Source organism: Peromyscus maniculatus, chromosome 8 (assembly GCF_049852395.1).
Source record: "Peromyscus maniculatus bairdii isolate BWxNUB_F1_BW_parent chromosome 8, HU_Pman_BW_mat_3.1, whole genome shotgun sequence".
In the NCBI taxonomy this organism is placed as follows: Eukaryota; Metazoa; Chordata; class Mammalia; order Rodentia; family Cricetidae; genus Peromyscus; species Peromyscus maniculatus.
In genome coordinates, this window is record NC_134859.1 from 53,521,412 (window position 1) to 53,538,953 (window position 17,542).

General features: G+C 50.0%; 2 protein-coding genes and 1 long non-coding RNA gene across 3 annotated transcripts; 2 read left to right on the forward strand and 1 right to left on the reverse strand.

Annotated features, from left to right (window-relative positions):
• The first annotated feature begins 3,166 nt into the window (after positions 1-3,166).
• Rnf222 (ring finger protein 222) lies at positions 3,167-9,706 on the forward strand. Its single transcript, XM_076542646.1, has 3 exons — positions 3,167-3,300; positions 6,441-6,627; positions 7,254-9,706. Exon 3 carries the CDS (start codon positions 7,280-7,282, stop codon positions 7,913-7,915), a length of 636 nt encoding a protein of 211 aa, XP_076398761.1. The 5' UTR covers positions 3,167-3,300; positions 6,441-6,627; positions 7,254-7,279; the 3' UTR covers positions 7,916-9,706.
• On the reverse strand, positions 9,411-14,518 carry LOC143266888 (uncharacterized). Its single transcript, XR_013041697.1, has 3 exons — positions 14,167-14,518; positions 11,811-11,952; positions 9,411-9,670 (listed from the first exon to the last, which is right to left on the reverse strand). It is a non-coding gene; the product is annotated as an uncharacterized LOC143266888 (long non-coding RNA).
• Rpl26 (ribosomal protein L26) lies at positions 14,162-17,428 on the forward strand. Its single transcript, XM_006973486.4, has 4 exons — positions 14,162-14,309; positions 15,032-15,204; positions 16,100-16,240; positions 17,256-17,428. Exons 2-4 carry the CDS (start codon positions 15,037-15,039, stop codon positions 17,382-17,384), a joined length of 438 nt encoding a protein of 145 aa, XP_006973548.3. The 5' UTR covers positions 14,162-14,309; positions 15,032-15,036; the 3' UTR covers positions 17,385-17,428.
• The last annotated feature ends 114 nt before the right edge of the window (positions 17,429-17,542 follow it).

Sequence of the window (17,542 nt, forward strand, 5' to 3'; positions counted from 1 at the left end):
TCAGCACTGACAGGACCCTACAACAGACCCATGTTGTCCCAGACACATGTGCATCATTCATTTTATTGCCCCAATTCTATTAGAGTAAATGCCATTATCCCCATTTTTTATGAATGAAGCCACCAAGGTACAGACAGATCATGTTTCCCGGAGGGACATGGCATTTCTCTTTAGTCACTACTAGGTATGGACACATGTAGTGCACCATGATAGAGTATGATAATAAGTATTTATCTATTAAGGGTCATCTTCAAAGGCAAGCTTCATAGCAGGCCAGGGGGAAATAGACTTAGGAGCTTCCTATCACTCTAAAAATCAGATAAGTAAGTTCAAGTCCAAGTCAGATCACATGGTCTGATTCAGTCTCCTCCCTGGAAGATACAGTGGGAACCAGTACTTCTTTTTTTTTTTTTCCTGGAGCTGAGGACCGAACCCAGGGCCTTGCACTTCCTAGGCAAGTGCTCTACCACTAAACTAAATCCCCAACCCTAGGACCGGTACTTCTTAGAACCCCAGAAACCCCTAGACAGAGTTATAAGCCATACTGCTGAAGGATCTGAAAACTCTGCAATTTTATCTGATGATATTTTGGTGATAGCACAAGGCTTTGAACTGAGGACCTCAGGAATACTAAATAAACCCTCTACTGCTGAGCTCTATCCCCGGATGTTTTGATCTTTTTACTTGAAACAAGTTCTCACTAGATTGCACAGGTTGGCCTGGAACCTACGATCTGCCTGTTTTAGGGTCTCAAGAAAGCTGTACCCCACCAGACCCAACTAAATTGGGGTTCCAGATACTTATTTATTTTCTAGTATAGGTGTGACTCTGGCAGACAGGTGACAAACTGCATTTGGTGTCTATCTGAAAGTCAGATTTATCTAGGCATATTGTGATTTTATTTTCTAAATCTGGGACTCCCTGGAGCTCCTGGAAAAAGAGCATGAGAGATTACCATGACAGCTCTCCTGCCCAGATGTGTGTCCCTGGTGAAGTGACTAGATGCTCTGGAATGTCCTCGTCTGGGAGCAAGATGCCCCTGGAGACAGGACTGTGGCCGGTGGGCAGAATGGTCACCCCATGGGCCACACCTGCCTGGCTATGCTTTGTATCTAGTAGCCTTTTTTTTTCCTTTCAGGAAGAAAAATAAATGGCTTTGGGAGACCTCCTGAGGGAACTGAGAGGGAATGTCCCCAAAATATTTCCACCTTTGATTTTTCTTTATTCTTGATTGTTTATGATCACAAAAGAAATGCACAGAGCTGGGGATTTAGCTCAGTGGTAGAGCGCTTGCCTAGCAAGCGCAAGGCCCTGGGTTCGGTCCTCAGCTCCAAAAAAAAAAAAAGAAAAGAAAAAGAAAAAAGAAACGCACATTACTGGCTGGCAGGATGGGTTGGGAGTAAAGATGTTTACCACACAAGCCCACACCTGTGTTCCATCCCCATGCCCAGTAAAGATGAAACGAACTCCATAAAGTCCCCTGACTGCCATATGCAAGTCATGGCACATGTGCCCTAACCACCCCCCCACCTCCACCCCTCCACGCCCGTCCAACACAACATACAATACTACTAATGATTTTTAAAAGAGAGAGAGAACCAGTGAGATGGCTCAGCAGATAAGAGCACTCGCCACCCACCAAGCTTGATGACCTCAGTGTGTCCTCCGGTCCCACATGGTGGAAGGAGAGAACCCACGTCGTCACTGTCCTGTCCTCTGTCCTCCACAAGTGCTCAGTGGCACCTACACCTCCCCCTCCAAAATTAAAAATAAACAAAGACATATTCAGGGTTTAAAAAAATTCCCTTGAAAGATAACTCCTATTAGCAGCTTGATATGTCTCCCTTCAGATTTCTCCTTATAAACTTTGTCACGCATCAATCTTTCCTCCAGACAGTTCTGACACTTGAATCTTTGTCCCACAGTCAATGACTTCTGTGTATGTGCACATCGCTGCTTTTTTTTTTTTTTTTTTTTTTTTCTGCCTCAACTTTTTTTTTGGCTTTTCAAAACAGACGATCCTCCTGCCTCTGCCTCCCAAGTGCTGGGATTAAAGGTGTGCTCCACCACGCCCAGCTTAACTATTTTTTTTTTTTAGATTTATTCATTTTATTTTACATTTGTGTGTTTGGCCTACATGGACATATGTGCGCTATGTGCGTGCTTGCTGTCAACCGAGGTCAGAACAGGGCATCGAATGTCCTGGAACTGGAGTTATGGATGGTTGTGAAGCACCATGTGGGTCTGAGAACCAAACCTGGGTCCTCCTCTAGAGCAAGCTCTTAACCATGAGTCCCTACCTCAACTTTTAAAAAAGTGTTGGGGGGACAGAGTCTCGTGTATCCCAGGCTGGATGACCTTGGACTTGTGATCCTTCTGTCTCTACCTTCTGAGTGCTGGGGTTACATGCAGGTGCTACCACCAGGTTTATCCAGAGCTGGGAATCAAACCCAGGGCTTTGTGCACACAGAGCAAGCACTTCACCTACTGATCTTCATCCCCAGGCTCCTCAGTACTATTTTATTAACTTTTAATATTCAATTGATACGTAAGTGTACACATATAGGGGGTAGAGTGTGGGGCATGGCATTTCAATCTTTAATGATTAGATCAGCGTGACTGGCATATCCATAAATTCAGATATAAATGATAAACCATTTCTCTGTGTTGAGAGCATTCAAAACCCTCTACTAGTTATTATGAAATACATAATGTTATCAATGATAGCTGTCCAAATTTACTTTTGAACATTCACAGTCATTGCCCCCAAACCAGCTTGTGCCTGTTTACGATGGTAGTGATTGACCTATCGGCCACCCCAAGCCCCTCTGTGTAACGAGTAACAGTCACACGTGGGCACTTCACACCAAACTTAGTGTAGGATTTTGGGTGTCACAGTCTACATGGGCTCTGACCTGTTGGCCCCTTTACTCTGCGTAGGATCAGAGATGGGGATCCCTATGTGTGATTTTCCCACCGTTTTGGCTGGGGAGACCACCCCTGACCAGGGAAGCCCCCGTCAAAGGGACCCTGAGTAACTGCTTCCATGATGAGACCCTCTGACTCAGGCCAGGGCTCCTCAGCATCCTCGTTGGAATCACCTGACACCAGCAGCTGCCCAACCCCTGGCCTCAAACGGGTTGGGCAGCATTCACTTCCCTGCGCGGTCCTCCCGACCTGCTCAGTCATTAGGAAATGCCTCCACAGCCGGCACAGTGACAGCAGCCTGTCAGCCCAGTGCCTCTGGGTGGCTCCATCTGCTCCGTGGAGACGAGAGACGGAGAGACGGACACCACTCAGGTACCAGTCAAAGTGTGTGCGGGTGGGGGTGGGGGGATTCTGGCTGGGGCGGAGGAAGGAGCGGGGCGATGCTGTGAACTGGAAAGATGTGTGAGGGAAAGGAGACAGAAAGCAAGTGTGTGTGTTGCTCATGGGTGGGGAAGCAGTCAGCTGAAACTGCCCGACTTGCACCAGGGCTCTGGGAGGGAACCTCGGGTGTCTAGAAGTAGCACTCTGTCTCCTGGGGGAGGGGGGTCCTTAGGTGGGTGACACCTGTTCCTCCTCTCTATCCTGGAAATATGATGTTCCTGTAAAGAAGCCTGGGTACAGGAGCTTCACGAGGTTGGCTCCCTTCAGCTACCCACTGTCTTCTCCTCCCTTCATAAATGGCTAGAGGGACAGCCTTCTTTAGGGTCACTCGAGAAACGGGGGGTAGCCACCTTTCTTCTGGGGCTGCATCATCTACTCAAGTCTGAAAGGTCCTCCTTGGAGGCCTATCTGAACCCCAGTAGACACGGTGATACATCCTATGGGCCGTCTAGCTAAGTCGTGCTGAGTTCGAGGCTTAGGTCTTCCCTATACTAGTATTAGGACTTTGACAAAGTTCCCGAAGCCCTAAGCCTCAGGTTCCCCGTCTGTAAAATGGAGATAATTCCTACCTCCCAAACTTGTTGTCAGGATTCGGTGAGGAAGGGATTTGAAATGCCAAACATGTAATTAGTGGTCAATAAACGGCCGCTGTTATAATTATTTATTACTAACTCAACACTGGTCTCACTTTAGCCAGGAAGACTTCTCGGTCCTCCCCTTGCCCCGGGTTCCCGAAGGCGCCGGGGTGGCTGTCTTTGGTATAGATGCTTTCCAATGGTGCTTACCTAGCCTGTGCCCGCACTACAGCACGCTCCTAGTGTGCTGTCTGTCCCGCACCCCAGCTCTGAAGACAGAGTCAGCCCCCTCGAGCATTCAGCATGGACAGCATGGGGCGGAATGGAGAGAAAGGAGGAACGAAGGAGGGAGGGGTCAGGAAAACGCCGAGAGCTGAAGTTGAGAAGAGGGGGGACATGCACGGCCCAAGCATGAATGGTGTGGCTCTCCTGAGGCACATGGGTCTGAGAGGTTCCGGTGTGTGCCCCAGATGTCTTCGACACTGCCTGGACCGCCTTTCGACTTTTCCTAGAACTCAGAGAAGAAGCAAACTCCTCCTCCCCCGTCAGCCTAGCATGACTCCCGACCTGGCTAACGTCACCCAGTCTGTCTATCAACAGGGCCTAATAACGAACGTTCTCTGCATCATCCGCGAATCTTTCTCCTCTTCTCTCTTTCCGTCACTGCCAGATGATCTTGAGTCACACACACACACACACCCCTCCCCATCTCTAAAGCTGAATATCCTGATTTAGAAAGCTACAAGTTTTCACTAAACGATACTAAACCCTGTCTTCCTCCTCATACTCTTTAATTCACACTGGGTCTCTCGCCTACCTTGAGCTCCATTTCTCAGTTATCCAAACAACTTATGTTCCTGATCATCAATCCTCCTCTAAAAAAATCTATTAAGAGAACACAACTCATACCCAAGCATGGTGGTGCCTGCCTGAAACCAGTGAGTAGAGGCAGGAAGGACCAAGAGTCCCAGTCAGCCTTAGCTTTAGAGCCTAGTTCCATGCCAACCCGGGCTTCATGAGACCCTGTCTCCAAGAAACAAGAAAGAAAGAAAAAGAAAACTCATATATGTCCGCTAGGCTTCATGAAGGATTTTGTAATCTCTCTTTACCCCCAGAGTACAATCTCAGTATTTGGCAAATAGCTGTTGAAATCTGGTGGGTGGACAGATAGACGAATGAGCAGATGGAAGGAGTCGCCACTGTATCTCCTGGGGAGTTGGTTATACAGTACAGAGGAACAGTTTGTGGTGGTGGTGGTGGTGGTGGTGGTGGTGGTGGTGGTGGTGGTGGTGGTGGTGGTGGTGGTGGTGTTTTAAGTCATCCTGATAGCAGCCCATTCCGTTAAGACTTTGCCAGTCTATAAGGAAACAAAGAGGAGAATTTGCTATGGCTGTCCTAACTCCCCCCCTGCCCATGGTGTCCCTGATCGATTGTCATCTTGTCTGCTTATTCTACTTTGAGAAGAGCTGACCTTTGTCAAGGGGTGTGTGGCTCTGCAAACAAGATTCGTGACAGGGATCTCCAGGCCCCTCCAGGGGAAAAGGGAGGATCTGAGCTATCTTGGCGCTGACATTCTCCTTGTTCCTGAGCACTTACTGTGTGCCATGCTCTTCACTCGCCAGTGCCACCCCCAGTTGTGGGAGGAAGGGGGTACGCCTGTCCATCTCATCTTTTTTGTTTACAGGCCCTGACTATGTAGCCCTGACTGTCCTGGAACTCAGTTGTAAAAGGCATGGACCACCATGTCCAGCTCTCAGTCTCACCCTACAGAGAAACTGGGGCTCAGATGTTAACAGGGAGCGGTGGCTGTGGTAGAGACTAATACAAGAGAAAAGACGTTCAACCCAGTTCTTCCATCTGAGAGCTGGACTTCCATCCCCCAGCCTGGAGGCCACATTAGCCACCTTAGAGATCAAAGACACCTCCACGAAGATTCGGGACTGTTTCTATGGCTCCAGGTCCCATCACCACCACCACTACCTTTTTTTTTTTTTTTTTTAATGTTTTAAATATTAATGCATTTTCAACTCAACAAAGGGGATTTTTAACTAAACAAAGGGAGGAATGTGTGAGTGGTTCCAAAAAGATTTGTGATCTTTATCGATTCTTCTTCCCGGTAGCTAATCCTGTGCCTACCATGTCGTCTGTCAGACCTCAGGGCAGCCATGCAGTCCCCAGGGAATCTTGGGGTCACTGGTCCTTGTCACTGATGGCACCATGTACCAGTTAGAAGCATTTTGGTTCTTTCCCTAAAGGCTGTTCTGGACACGTTTAGGCTACACAGTTGTGATACCAGAGACACGTATACACAGTGACTTGGGTTCGCCACACATCCAAGCAGATGTTCCCCTTCAAAGTCACCCACAGTCCTGCGGAGGGAGTTGCTGGGTCTCCCGTTTCCTCTCAGAGCGGTCTGAAACCGCTGGGAACTTCAGAGTGACTCCATAGCTTTGATTCCAAACACTGTGTAGACTCTGACCACTCATTTTTCACCAGACTCAGACCTCGGTGACTTTGCCCATTTCCAAAACACCAGACACATCCTCCAAGAGTGAGAATCTACTTTTACTGAGGCTGGATCCGAATCTTCTGCCCACCGCTGGTCACCACACAAGGAGAATCTGAAGAATGATTGGACATGGCTGGTGTGTGACCACTCAGGGCCCAGCAGGCAGTTGCATGTGTAAGTTCTGAGCTTTATTTTTTTTAATTGCTTTATGGTTACTCCTGCCACCGGAAACAGAATTGTGGAAGTGGTAATAGGAGACATGGGATCCTAGCTCAGCCACAGATCAGCCAAGCCCTGCTGAGGGAGAAGCTTGAAGAAGAGTACATGTAGTATGTAGTGTAGACCCAAACTAAACCCTGACTAGGGCTGCCTATGCATCTGGCCATGTATCTCCCCAGCACCTATTTGCCCCGGGGGAGACCAGGTCAGTCCTTGAATCAGGAAGAGCTGAGGTGGTGACGTCAGCAGTGCTTGTCATCGCTGTGGAGGCATCGGGTACTTCAGGTATTCATCCCGCTCCACACACTTCCTACCCAAGCCTAGCTCTGTTGGGATCTTACCTGTTTCCTGCTGCCAGCCCCGGGAGAACCTGCTCAACCCCTCTATGGATCCTAGGCCCTGCGTCTTAGTTTGACCCAGGTAGGCCTCCAAGGAGAGGAGGACCAGAAAAGGAAAGAGGAGGAGAAAGCCACAGGAGAAAGAACGGGTGGAGAGGGGATGTGAGCGGGAGTCGGGAAGGGAGGGAAAGAAGGACAGACTCCCAGATGTTCACAGCCCTTCCTTCCCTCTCCCGTCCCCAGCTGAAGCCTGCTCTCTCTGAAGGGCCATGTCAGAAGGGGGGAGCAAGGACAGTTCGGGCAGCGAGTGCCCTGTGTGCTACGAGAAGTTCCGGGATCTGGAGGGTGCCAGCCGGACCCTGAGCTGCGGCCATGTGTTCTGCCACGACTGCTTGGTCAAGTACCTGCTCTCTACCCGGGTGGATGGACAGGTGCAGAGGACTATCGTCTGCCCCATCTGCCGCTACGTCACCTTCCTCAGCAAAAAGAGCTCCCGCTGGCCCTCCATGCTGGACAAGAGCTCACAGACCCTGACCGTGCCCGTGGGCCTGCCCTCCATGCCCTCCCCGGACCGCGGGGGCCACACAAACCCCCTGGCTGTCTCCCAGCAGGTCTGGAGACAATCGCCAAGCCAGGGGACTCAGCTCCCCCTGGACCTGCTGCCCACCCTGCCCCGAGAGTCCCAGATCTTCATCATCAGCCGCCATGGGATGCCACTGGGGGAACAGGACAGTGTGCTGCCCCGACGCAGCCTGGCGGAGATCTCCGAGGCGTCCCCAGCTCCCAGCGCCACCCGCTCCTTCTGCTGCAGGTCTCGGGCCCTCCTGCTCATCACCCTCATCGCCGTGGTGGCCGTGGTAGCTGCCATCCTGCCCTGGGTGCTGCTGGTGAGGAAGCAGGCTTGAGTGGCGGCATGCAGAGGACGGAGGAGCGAGGCCCGGCATCGAAGCTGGGCTCGGTGCTGCGCAGGCCACGGCTTGGGAGAGGGTGGAGGGTCCTAGTGCAGCCCTGGGACAAGCAAGCTCCAAGGGGAGGTGCTAGGCTCAGAGTGGGTGGGGCTAAACTGGAAGTTTGAGGGCTTTGTCTCCAGCCTTTCCATCCCTTGTCAGCGAGGGCTTTGGGATGCGGAGGGGCAGGGATCCTCCTCGGCTAGCGCTGAACCGAGCAGCTGACTCCCCAGGTGTGGCCTCATGAGACTCCCCAATAAGCACGCCTTCTCTAGGCTGGAACTAAGCAAGCTAGAAGGTGGGTGGCCACTGCCCTCCTCTAGGGTCACAGACTGTACCTGCCAAGCAACCAACCTAAAGCCAGGTAGGCCTTCTAGGTATAAGGAAGTTCTGCTGGCCGGCCCTGCCAGGTGGGGCCCCATGGAAGGCCTCTTCCAGGCCAGAACCCTCCCTCAGAGGATTCTCTACCGTGCTCTCAGGAACAAACAGAAGTTGATACGGAGTCCCAAGTCCAGTGTCCCGGCCTCTTAGCCCCCAATATGACCCTCAACCATCGCGCTGCTAAGTCTTCTTGTCTCCAACCCACCATCTTGAAAGGGCTTCTTTGAGGGAGAAGATGATCTCAGGACGGGGGAGGGAGGTGAGGGGCAACAGAAAAAGGGGTTTCTGGGTAGTCAAGATCACAACAGGGGACATGTGAAAGAGGCCACAGAGGCGGGGTTTCTGCAAACCTGCTCCTGCCCAAGGAGCAGGCCTGATTTTGAGTCTTGGGGTTCTCAAGGGTAAAATAAAAGACAAGGGGTGGAGGGGACGCCCTACAGGTGAGACTTGAGTCAGCTGAGAGCTATGTGAGCAAATTAACCCCTGGGGGCTCCCGCCTCCCTCCCTGCCAAGTCCACCTCCTCATGACCCAACCACTCATTAGAGGCCACACCAGCTGGGCCAGTTTCCCGGGTGGATTCTCTAGGGCTGAGCTGGGTGAGGAAGGGTGGGGAAGAAAACAGCTGTGCTTGTCAGGGACACTGCTGTCTCAACAAATGCGGAGGGCCAGGCGCCCCACGATGGAGTGGCTGGGTACCTCACTGATGAAGCCTATAAGGAAGGCCTCCGAGTGGGTCCCCTCTTGAGGAAGTCCTCGAGGAAGCTAGTCCCTTGTGACCGAAAACAACAGGGACCTCCAGCTACTGTCACAAATAAGAGGGGGTTGGCATGGAGGGTGTGCCAGTAGCTAAGCCCATCTGCCCCTTACACCCTTCTCCTCAGAAGTTTACTGTCTGTGTGGAAAGAAAGAACTCTTAGCTAGTTCTCTGATGTCTGCATGGTTGACATCTGGGGACCATTAGGGAAGCGGCTCATCCTTCAGGGGACGTATGCGACGAAGCAGGGCGGCTTTGGGGTACTCACCAGCTGCTTCATACGCCTTTTGAGACTAGAGAACACAGGTGCTGTGTGCATGTGGAGGGAACAGGTAGATTGTGGGAGGTGGACGATATTTATTGGAGAAACAAGGAACATGGCCTTGCAGTCTTGGGAGTCGGCGTCACCTGGGCAGGCTGCGCTAACCTGTGTCATGAGCTTCTAGGGAACCGATTCGAGGCCTCTCAGATTCTGTCGTGTTTGCCGAGTCCTTTCCAAACTACCTGTGATGTTTTCATATTGTTCAGCTGCCACCTGTAGAAGCTACTTCTTTCGTTTTCAACACAAGGTCTAAAGCTATTTTTAAAATAAAAGTATATATTTTCTCAGAGTCCAGAGGCTTTGCAATGTGTGTAGACTCGTGAATGATTCTCTAGACTGAATATTCAGATCCCAAAGCCCCTGGGACACTGACACTCACTTGTAAAAGAAATGGGAATCAAAACCAATGGCCTCTGTTTACCACTTAGCTTATTAGATCCTGCTCTGCCAGTGAGTGAGGCTGGGGGGTGGTGGCAGCAGATGAAATGTTGGTGGGAATGCATATTTGTAAAGCCTCATCAAATGAAATCTGACACATATCACTCAATTTCCACTTTGGCCCAGCAATTTGTGTTCTAGAAATGTGTCTTCTTGGTCCAGCTATCTAGATGGGTGGTGGCTTACACACAATGCTATATAATTGTGGTTGTATTTGTAGTAACAAAGGGTTAGAAAAACCCGAAGTGATCATCAACAGCCACCTGTTATTAATCCTGAAGTCCAGGGCCTGCAGTCCTAAAGAGGCAAGCCAGGCACAGGACACTGGGTCCTGGACACTATGATTTATGTGGAAAAGGGAATAAATAAATATATTCCAGTATATGGTGGTGCTCACCTTTAATCCCAGCACTTGGGAGGCAGAGGCAGACGGATCTCTGTGAGTTCCAGGACAGCCTGGTCTACAAAGTGAGTTCCAGGACAGCCAGGACTGTTACACCAAGAAACCCTGTCTCAAAAAAACAAAACACAAAACAAAACAAAATCCTGCTTGTTTATATGTGCATTACCTGGGGAAAATAGGGAAAAAAAGAAAAGAAAAGAAAACAACTGATACAATGATTAATCATAGAAAGGGATGAGAAACTGATGGGATGGAAGACCTCACTTTGTCTTTTATGATTTTGGACTTTTAAGTCAAGCAAATGTTTATTCAGAACCTGAACAGAGGGCTGAGATGATAGCTCAGTGGTAGAGAATGTGCTTAGCAGGAGACAGGCCCTGGGTTCAATACCTATGACCCAAAAGAAAGAAAAATAAATAAAATACAATTGAAAAATAATCAATACTAAAGATAGTCTTTAGTGAACACCCCTCTTTCCCGGATGGGAGACCATCCCAAGAATATCTGAGGGCTAGAGAAATGGCTCTTACTGTTCTTCCAGAATACACGTGTTCCATCCCCAGCACCCACACAGTGGCTCACAGTCGTGGGTAACTTCAACTCCAGGGGATTTGATGCCCTCTTCTGGTCTCCGTGGGAACTAGACATACCATGTGATGTACACCGCATACACGCAGGCCAAACACTCATACACTACATTAATAAGATTGTAAAGTGGAGCCGGAAAGAGGGCACAGCAGCGAAGAGCAACCGCTCCTCTTCTGGAAGACCCAGATTCAACTCCCACACCCACAAGGCTGCTCACAACCATCTAGAACTCCAGTCCCAGAGCATCTGACACCCTCTCCGGGTCTCCACAGGCACCAGGCATGCACATGTTGCATAAACATATATGTGCAGGCAAAACATATACACATGAAATAAATATTTAAAATTACAAATAACTTTAAAAAGAACACTTGAGACCTGCCAAAGCACTGGTCCTATGGATTAAGAGTGTCGGGTACTTGCTCTGTAGGGCTGTTTTTTCTAATTTAGACACACAACGTCTTCTCATAGCAGGTACCAAGAAGTACAAAAATATGTTTCATCTTGCTGATGTTCCTAAATTCTTGTGGATTTCTTTGGGTCCCATCATTCAATATGTTTGGTTTGTTTGTTTGTTTGGTTTGGTTTGGTTTTTCGAGACAGGGCTTCTTTGTGCAGCCTTGGCTGTCCTGGAACTTGCTCTGGAGACCAGGTTAGCCTCCAAATCACAGAGATCCATCTGCCTCTGCCTCCCGAGTGCTGGGATTAAAGGTGGGCGCCACCACTGCTGCTGCCGCCACCCCCCATCCTGGCTTCAGTGTGTTTGCTTTGATTCCCCTTTTTCTTCTTTTCCTTTATTTTCCTAAAATTGTATCACTTCAGCAACTATCTTGGGAAAGGTAGCTGCTTAAGGCACAGGAAGATAAAATTTGACAGATAAATAGATAGACCATAGAACTTACTCCCCAGACTTAACTCTCCAGAAACAATGAAAAGGTGACCCCCAGAGACTTTCCTGCACCCTACCTCAGGTGAACTGACTGTTGCTGTATTTCCTACACACACTGCATCCCATCTTCTTCCTGGGACCATTGTATTATGTCTCTTTGATGCCTTGTGTCTCCTCCTGGGCAAAGTGCTCCTTCAGGGGAGGCTAGAGCTTACAGAACTGGGCACAGAATTTAGTAAATAGTGAGCGCTACATAAAAGATAAGAGCTACATAAAAAATAAAATTTGTGTAATGCATACCTGGTGCCTTGGTGCCTAGAAAAACATGCATAGTTCAATTTAGGTGTGAAATCTGGATAAAAATCCCTGCTTCCATGCATCTCAGCTTTACAAAGACCTGCTTCAAAATGATCCTAGAGCATCAATGTAAGGATCTTTTTGGTCCAGGAAGGAGGATGAGAAGACAGAAGGTGGAACCAGGACACCAACAGGCACTGGCTGTGATAAGCAGACTATAAGACTGTAACTGGGCTCCTGGCAATTTGCATCTCTGTGCGGATCACAGAGATCCACCTGTCTCTGCCTCCTGAGTGCTGGGATTAAAGGCCTGCACCACCACCACCACCCAGCTCTTCCTGAAAGCAAGCTAGTGAGTCTGAAAAGGAGGAAGGGCAGGAGCTGTGGGCATTCCCTAAGACCCCAGAACTCTGGGCTTCTCTCTAAATGCCTCTTTCTTTAGCCACAGAACCTAGTTCCTGGAAAAAAAAAATGCCATCTGCTTCTCACCTCCTTGCCTCATCCTTTCCCTTAAGCTATCCCACTGCCTCGTGGAGCTAATTTTAGCATTCTTCAAAACTCAGTCAGGGATCTCCATGAGTTCGAGGCCAGCCTGGGCTACCAAGTAAGTTATAGGAAAGGTGCAGAGCTACACAGAGAAACCCTGTCTCCAAGAAAAAAAAAAAACAAAAAAACTCAGTCAGGGCTGGCCTCACCCAGGAAGTCTGCCTGACCCCAGAGCTAAGGGCAGCTGGCTCCAGTTTCCTGTGATCCTGAACTTGCTGCTTCCCATATCTACCTCTTGGATCATGACTTCCTGCAAGAACAAATCTGGAATTATCTTGTCACTCCGTGGCTCAAGGCTGGCCCATGAAGGGCACGCCATCAGCGTTTGTTGACTAGAATTGCTGGTTTTGTTCATTTTTTTTTCCTTTTCTTTCTTTTGTTTTGTTCTATTTTGTTTTGTTTTCGAGACAAGGTTTCTCTGTGTAGCCCTGACCATCCTGGAATTCACTTTGTAGGCCAGGGTGGCCTCAAACTCAGAGACCCACCTGCCTCTGCCTCCCAAGTGCTGGGATTAAAGGTGTGCACCACCACCGCCCAGTTTTCAAATTTTCAATTACATATAAAATTGGGGCTCCTTCCTTTACAGAATATTTGATAGCACAACTATTTTAAAATCATGAAAATACATGACTCTACTTTGAACCCTCAAAGGTGTGGTTCAAAGTGGTTCTTCAACTTGACAGGAGGTTCCTACAAAAGAAGCCATATAGTTTCCAGGGTTGCCTGGGGAGCCAGCCTACCGGTTCTGCTGTAAATCATAGGCTCTTCCTCTCCTGGCTCTGTGGCTCAGTTACCTAATCTGTACGCTGTACACCCGCATCAGCATAAAGACGTTAGTAATGTAAAGGGCATAGAAGAGTGTGCCTAGCGTTCAGGAAGCTCCCTGTGTCTTATGAAATGTGTACCTCCTGTCAGTATGACACCCATATTATTCATTCGACAGAAACCGATGCCTCAGAATCCATCTGCAAGGAAGCGGACCCCCTTGCCCTGCCTCCACCCGATCTGGAACTGAGAGCAGGCGGAAGTGTTTTGTAGTTGTAGTTTTAAGGAGTACACTAGTCTGCACTGACAGCCCTCCCCGTGTCTGTTTCCTTCAGCGTGATCTGAACCAGCACCTTGGCATCATTAGCCGGCCAAGCTCTAGTTCCGACCATCCAGGCGGGGGACGATCGCAATCTCGGAGAAAGACTGAGATCACAATCTCAGAGCCGTCAGAACCTACCCAGATGTGGGGACGGAGGGCTGGAGCTAATTATAAGGACTAACTCCTTGGCCAAGCCCACGCCTTTGGGAGGGTGCGTCACCTAGGGAACCGTCTGGCCAAGGTCCCGGAGCCCCTTGGCGGCTTAACTAGGACTTGGCGCTTTCCCAGTTAGGGGGACGCCCAGCGCCCAGAAATGTAAGGTTGGGGTCGCCCAGGTGCACTATCTTCTCCATCTTCCCGGCCTACGAACCCTAAGCACCCCTCTCCGTCCCCCCCCCCCCGGGCACTTCCTTCTCCAGGGACTCAGCCGAGCACCCACACCTCGAAAGGATGACACCGGGGAGCCCTCGCAGTTCCCCTCCGAGCCGCTAGGGGGCGCAGACCTTCCATTCCTAGTTTCCTCTTCTCGCTCGACCTCCTCTCCCTTCTCGTCCCGAGACTCTCGCGACATCTCCCGTCCACTTACGGAGCCGGAAGTCGGGCGAGAGACCTCTTTCCTCCTGCAGCCATCGCTGCGTCGTCGCCGGTGAGTGTTTGGCGCGGCCATCCGCTGCCATCCGCGCTTAGGCAGCGAGGCTCTCCGTCCCGGGGCCCCGAGACGGCCTTGCTGGCCCGACGTCAGCCAGGGAGCCGTGCGGGATGAGACCTCGCCGGGGACCGCGGGGCTGGAGAGGGGCGGGGAGCAGACCCGTGGGCCGAAGGCCGCCGGGCCCGGTGGAGACGGAGTTAGTTAGTTAGTTGGTTGGTTGGTTAGTTAGTAGTCTCGAGCCAGCCGCTTGTTAGTCCGCTCGCCGCCTGGAAGGGTTTGCGGGTGCGCGATGGGCCCTGGTTCCCAGGCTCGAGTGGGCAGCCCCGCTGTTGGTTCGCTTTGGGCGGGCGAAGTGCGCTCACCCTCGGGTCCGCACACGGGCAGGGAAAAGGCCGACCCCTCTTAAAAAGCTGTGTGCAGAGTTAAGTGGTCGGCGTGCTTTGCCCTAACGAAGAGGTTTTTAAAGGTCGACCCCCACGAGACGCCTGAGGTTTGAGACACCTGTGCCCCTAATGGCAGTGTCCGCTCCGAAAGGGGAAAAAAATCCTTGTAAAGCCGAGACTCGGCGATGGCGAGGTCTGATGGAGTAGCCGAACGTGACATCTTCCAGTGGACGTTTTCTGTGTTGGAAGTGGAATTGCTGCTGCTGCTGCTTGGGGAACCGGTTGAGACTTGAGGCATTAACGGGCCTCTGGGGTTTTTTGTTGTTGTTGTTTTAGCCAAAATGAAGTTCAATCCCTTTGTGACTTCGGACCGAAGCAAGAACCGCAAACGGCATTTCAATGCACCTTCTCACATTCGGAGGAAGATCATGTCTTCCCCCCTTTCCAAAGAGCTGAGGCAGAAGTACAATGTTCGGTCTATGCCCATTCGAAAGGACGATGAAGTTCAGGTATGAATCCTTGCTTAGTGAGTTTTACTAGAACTTTCCAATTATTGATCGGAGAAAAAAAAGAAATCCCGACAATTCCGTCCACTGTCTCTTCAGTGAGCAAATACAAGGCCACAAGAACGATTCCCTATCTTTTCGTTTAATCGTGTCTGCATTTAGGTTTGGAAGAGTTGCTTTTTTGGGCCCCACCTCAACTCTTACTGTAACTGTTCTGGCAGCTAATGTCTTAATCTATGTGAGGGGTTTCTGTTCTCCGGTAAATTGGAGAGTTGTTTGTGTGAAAATTTCTGTAGGTGTCATTTGCAGTTAGTACTGTTCAGGGGTTGGTGCCCATTCAAATAAAATGACACAGTTTCCCAGACATGATCGGTATGGGCTGCAAACAGCCATGGGCCTCTGCCTTGTTATTCAGACTTGCCAGTAGACCTTGGAAACAGTCTGGACTACTTGTGCAAAAAAGCCAGAGTGGACTCATACCTTTCAACAGCCTGCCCTTGCTAAAGCCAGGTGGCCTGGTGTGTTTTCAATCTTTCCAGACCAAAGGGGGTTAGGGTAGGAGATCTAGTTAATAGTGTTTACCTAGTATGTGCAATTCCTGGATTTGAGCCCTAATAACTCCCCCCACCCCCAAAAAGGAAAATACATGGATCTGTTAAAGGTGAGCAGTTTAGCCAGCTGTGGTGGTGCACTCCTTTAATCCCAGCACTTGGGGTGCAAAGGCAGGCGGATCTCTGTGAGTTCGAGGCCAGCCTGGTCTACAGAGCGAGTTCCAGGACAGCTGGGGCTGTTACATAGAGAAACCCCATCTCAAAAGGGGGGGGGGAATGGGTTCAGATGCTCTGGTTACACCATGGAACTCTTGCTCTTTATCACGTATTTTTTAACTTGCATTCAGGTTGTCCGAGGACACTACAAAGGCCAGCAGATTGGCAAAGTGGTCCAAGTGTACAGGAAGAAATACGTCATCTACATCGAACGAGTGCAGCGAGAAAAGGCTAACGGGACCACCGTCCACGTGGGCATCCACCCCAGCAAGGTGGGTGTTTTGAGAGGAAACCGCAGCACTTGGGGTGCTTATTTATGGGGCTCCCTGGGGTGGCCCTGTGCTGGGTGTGCTAGAATGTGTTGTAAAGCAATGCTGTAGTTCTGAACTTTGGGGTTACTGAGACCAGCAGAATCAGTGTCCTTGAAGTCTGAGAACTGGGATGAGTGGAGCTTCAGCCTGATTGATGGTGCTGGTGCGCCTCCAGTGGAGCTGAGGGAGCAGTAGCCACTTTCTGACACCCTTACGGGGTGGGTTAGCCACCGGTGTTGGGAAGCAACCTAGAGCTGAGGTTGTAGTCCCGCAAACTGGTTGTGTCTCAGCCAAAATAGAGCATCCCATAATAGATACTTGTCCTAGACTTCGTGTCATTTATCCCAGATTTGTGATTGGGATCTTTAATGTGTAGGTAATGAACAGTGACCACCTAATACTGAGTGTTAGGGCTTAGGCTTTGGTGCGAAGATGTAATTAAGACCTTCGTGTCAGTATTAAGGTTGTGCCGCGGTTTCTTTTCCCTTCCCCACCACATAGTGCGCTGCACTGTCAGGACCCCATCACCTTTTTAATTTCTTACATGTGTAAGTGTTTTTGCTCTGTGTATGTCTATTTACTGCATATATGCACATGGGTCTATTGATCATCTCTCCAGCCCAGCACATCACCTCTTGGGGAGGTGTCTTTTATCAGCAAGAACATTCTTGTTTGAAGCAGACTCCAATCCTATTTGTTGCCTCCCACTGACTTGGTTTTCAGGGTTACAGACACAGTGGCCATTCTGTCTTTTGTCCTTGGTGCAGTGTTGATACATTGGGTCTTTGGCTTTTCTCACTCCAGTCTGGACTGGAGATAGAGGCTAGTGGTTCCAGCCCTGAACAGAGGTTCCAAAACTGATCACTTGCAGAATTTTCAAAAGGCATCCACCGCCTAATTGGAATGGAAATGGGATGGGACCTCTAGGTGGGCCTAGGTAATTGCTTAAAGCTTCGGGTGGTTTCTTTTCCTGCAGGTGGTTATCACCAGGCTAAAGCTGGACAAAGACCGCAAAAAGATCCTGGAAAGGAAAGCCAAGTCTCGGCAAGTCGGAAAGGAGAAGGGCAAGTACAAGGAAGAAACGATTGAGAAGATGCAGGAGTAGGGGTGTGACCTCCACATTTTTCATTAAAGACTGCTTCAATAGTCCTGGTCCGTGTGGTGTTTTGAGAGGCGCCTTGTTGCCCGTGACTTTCTCTGCTGTCAGTCTTTGGATCTGGAAAGGACAGCCACCCTCAGATGGCTTGACCCCAAACATTACAA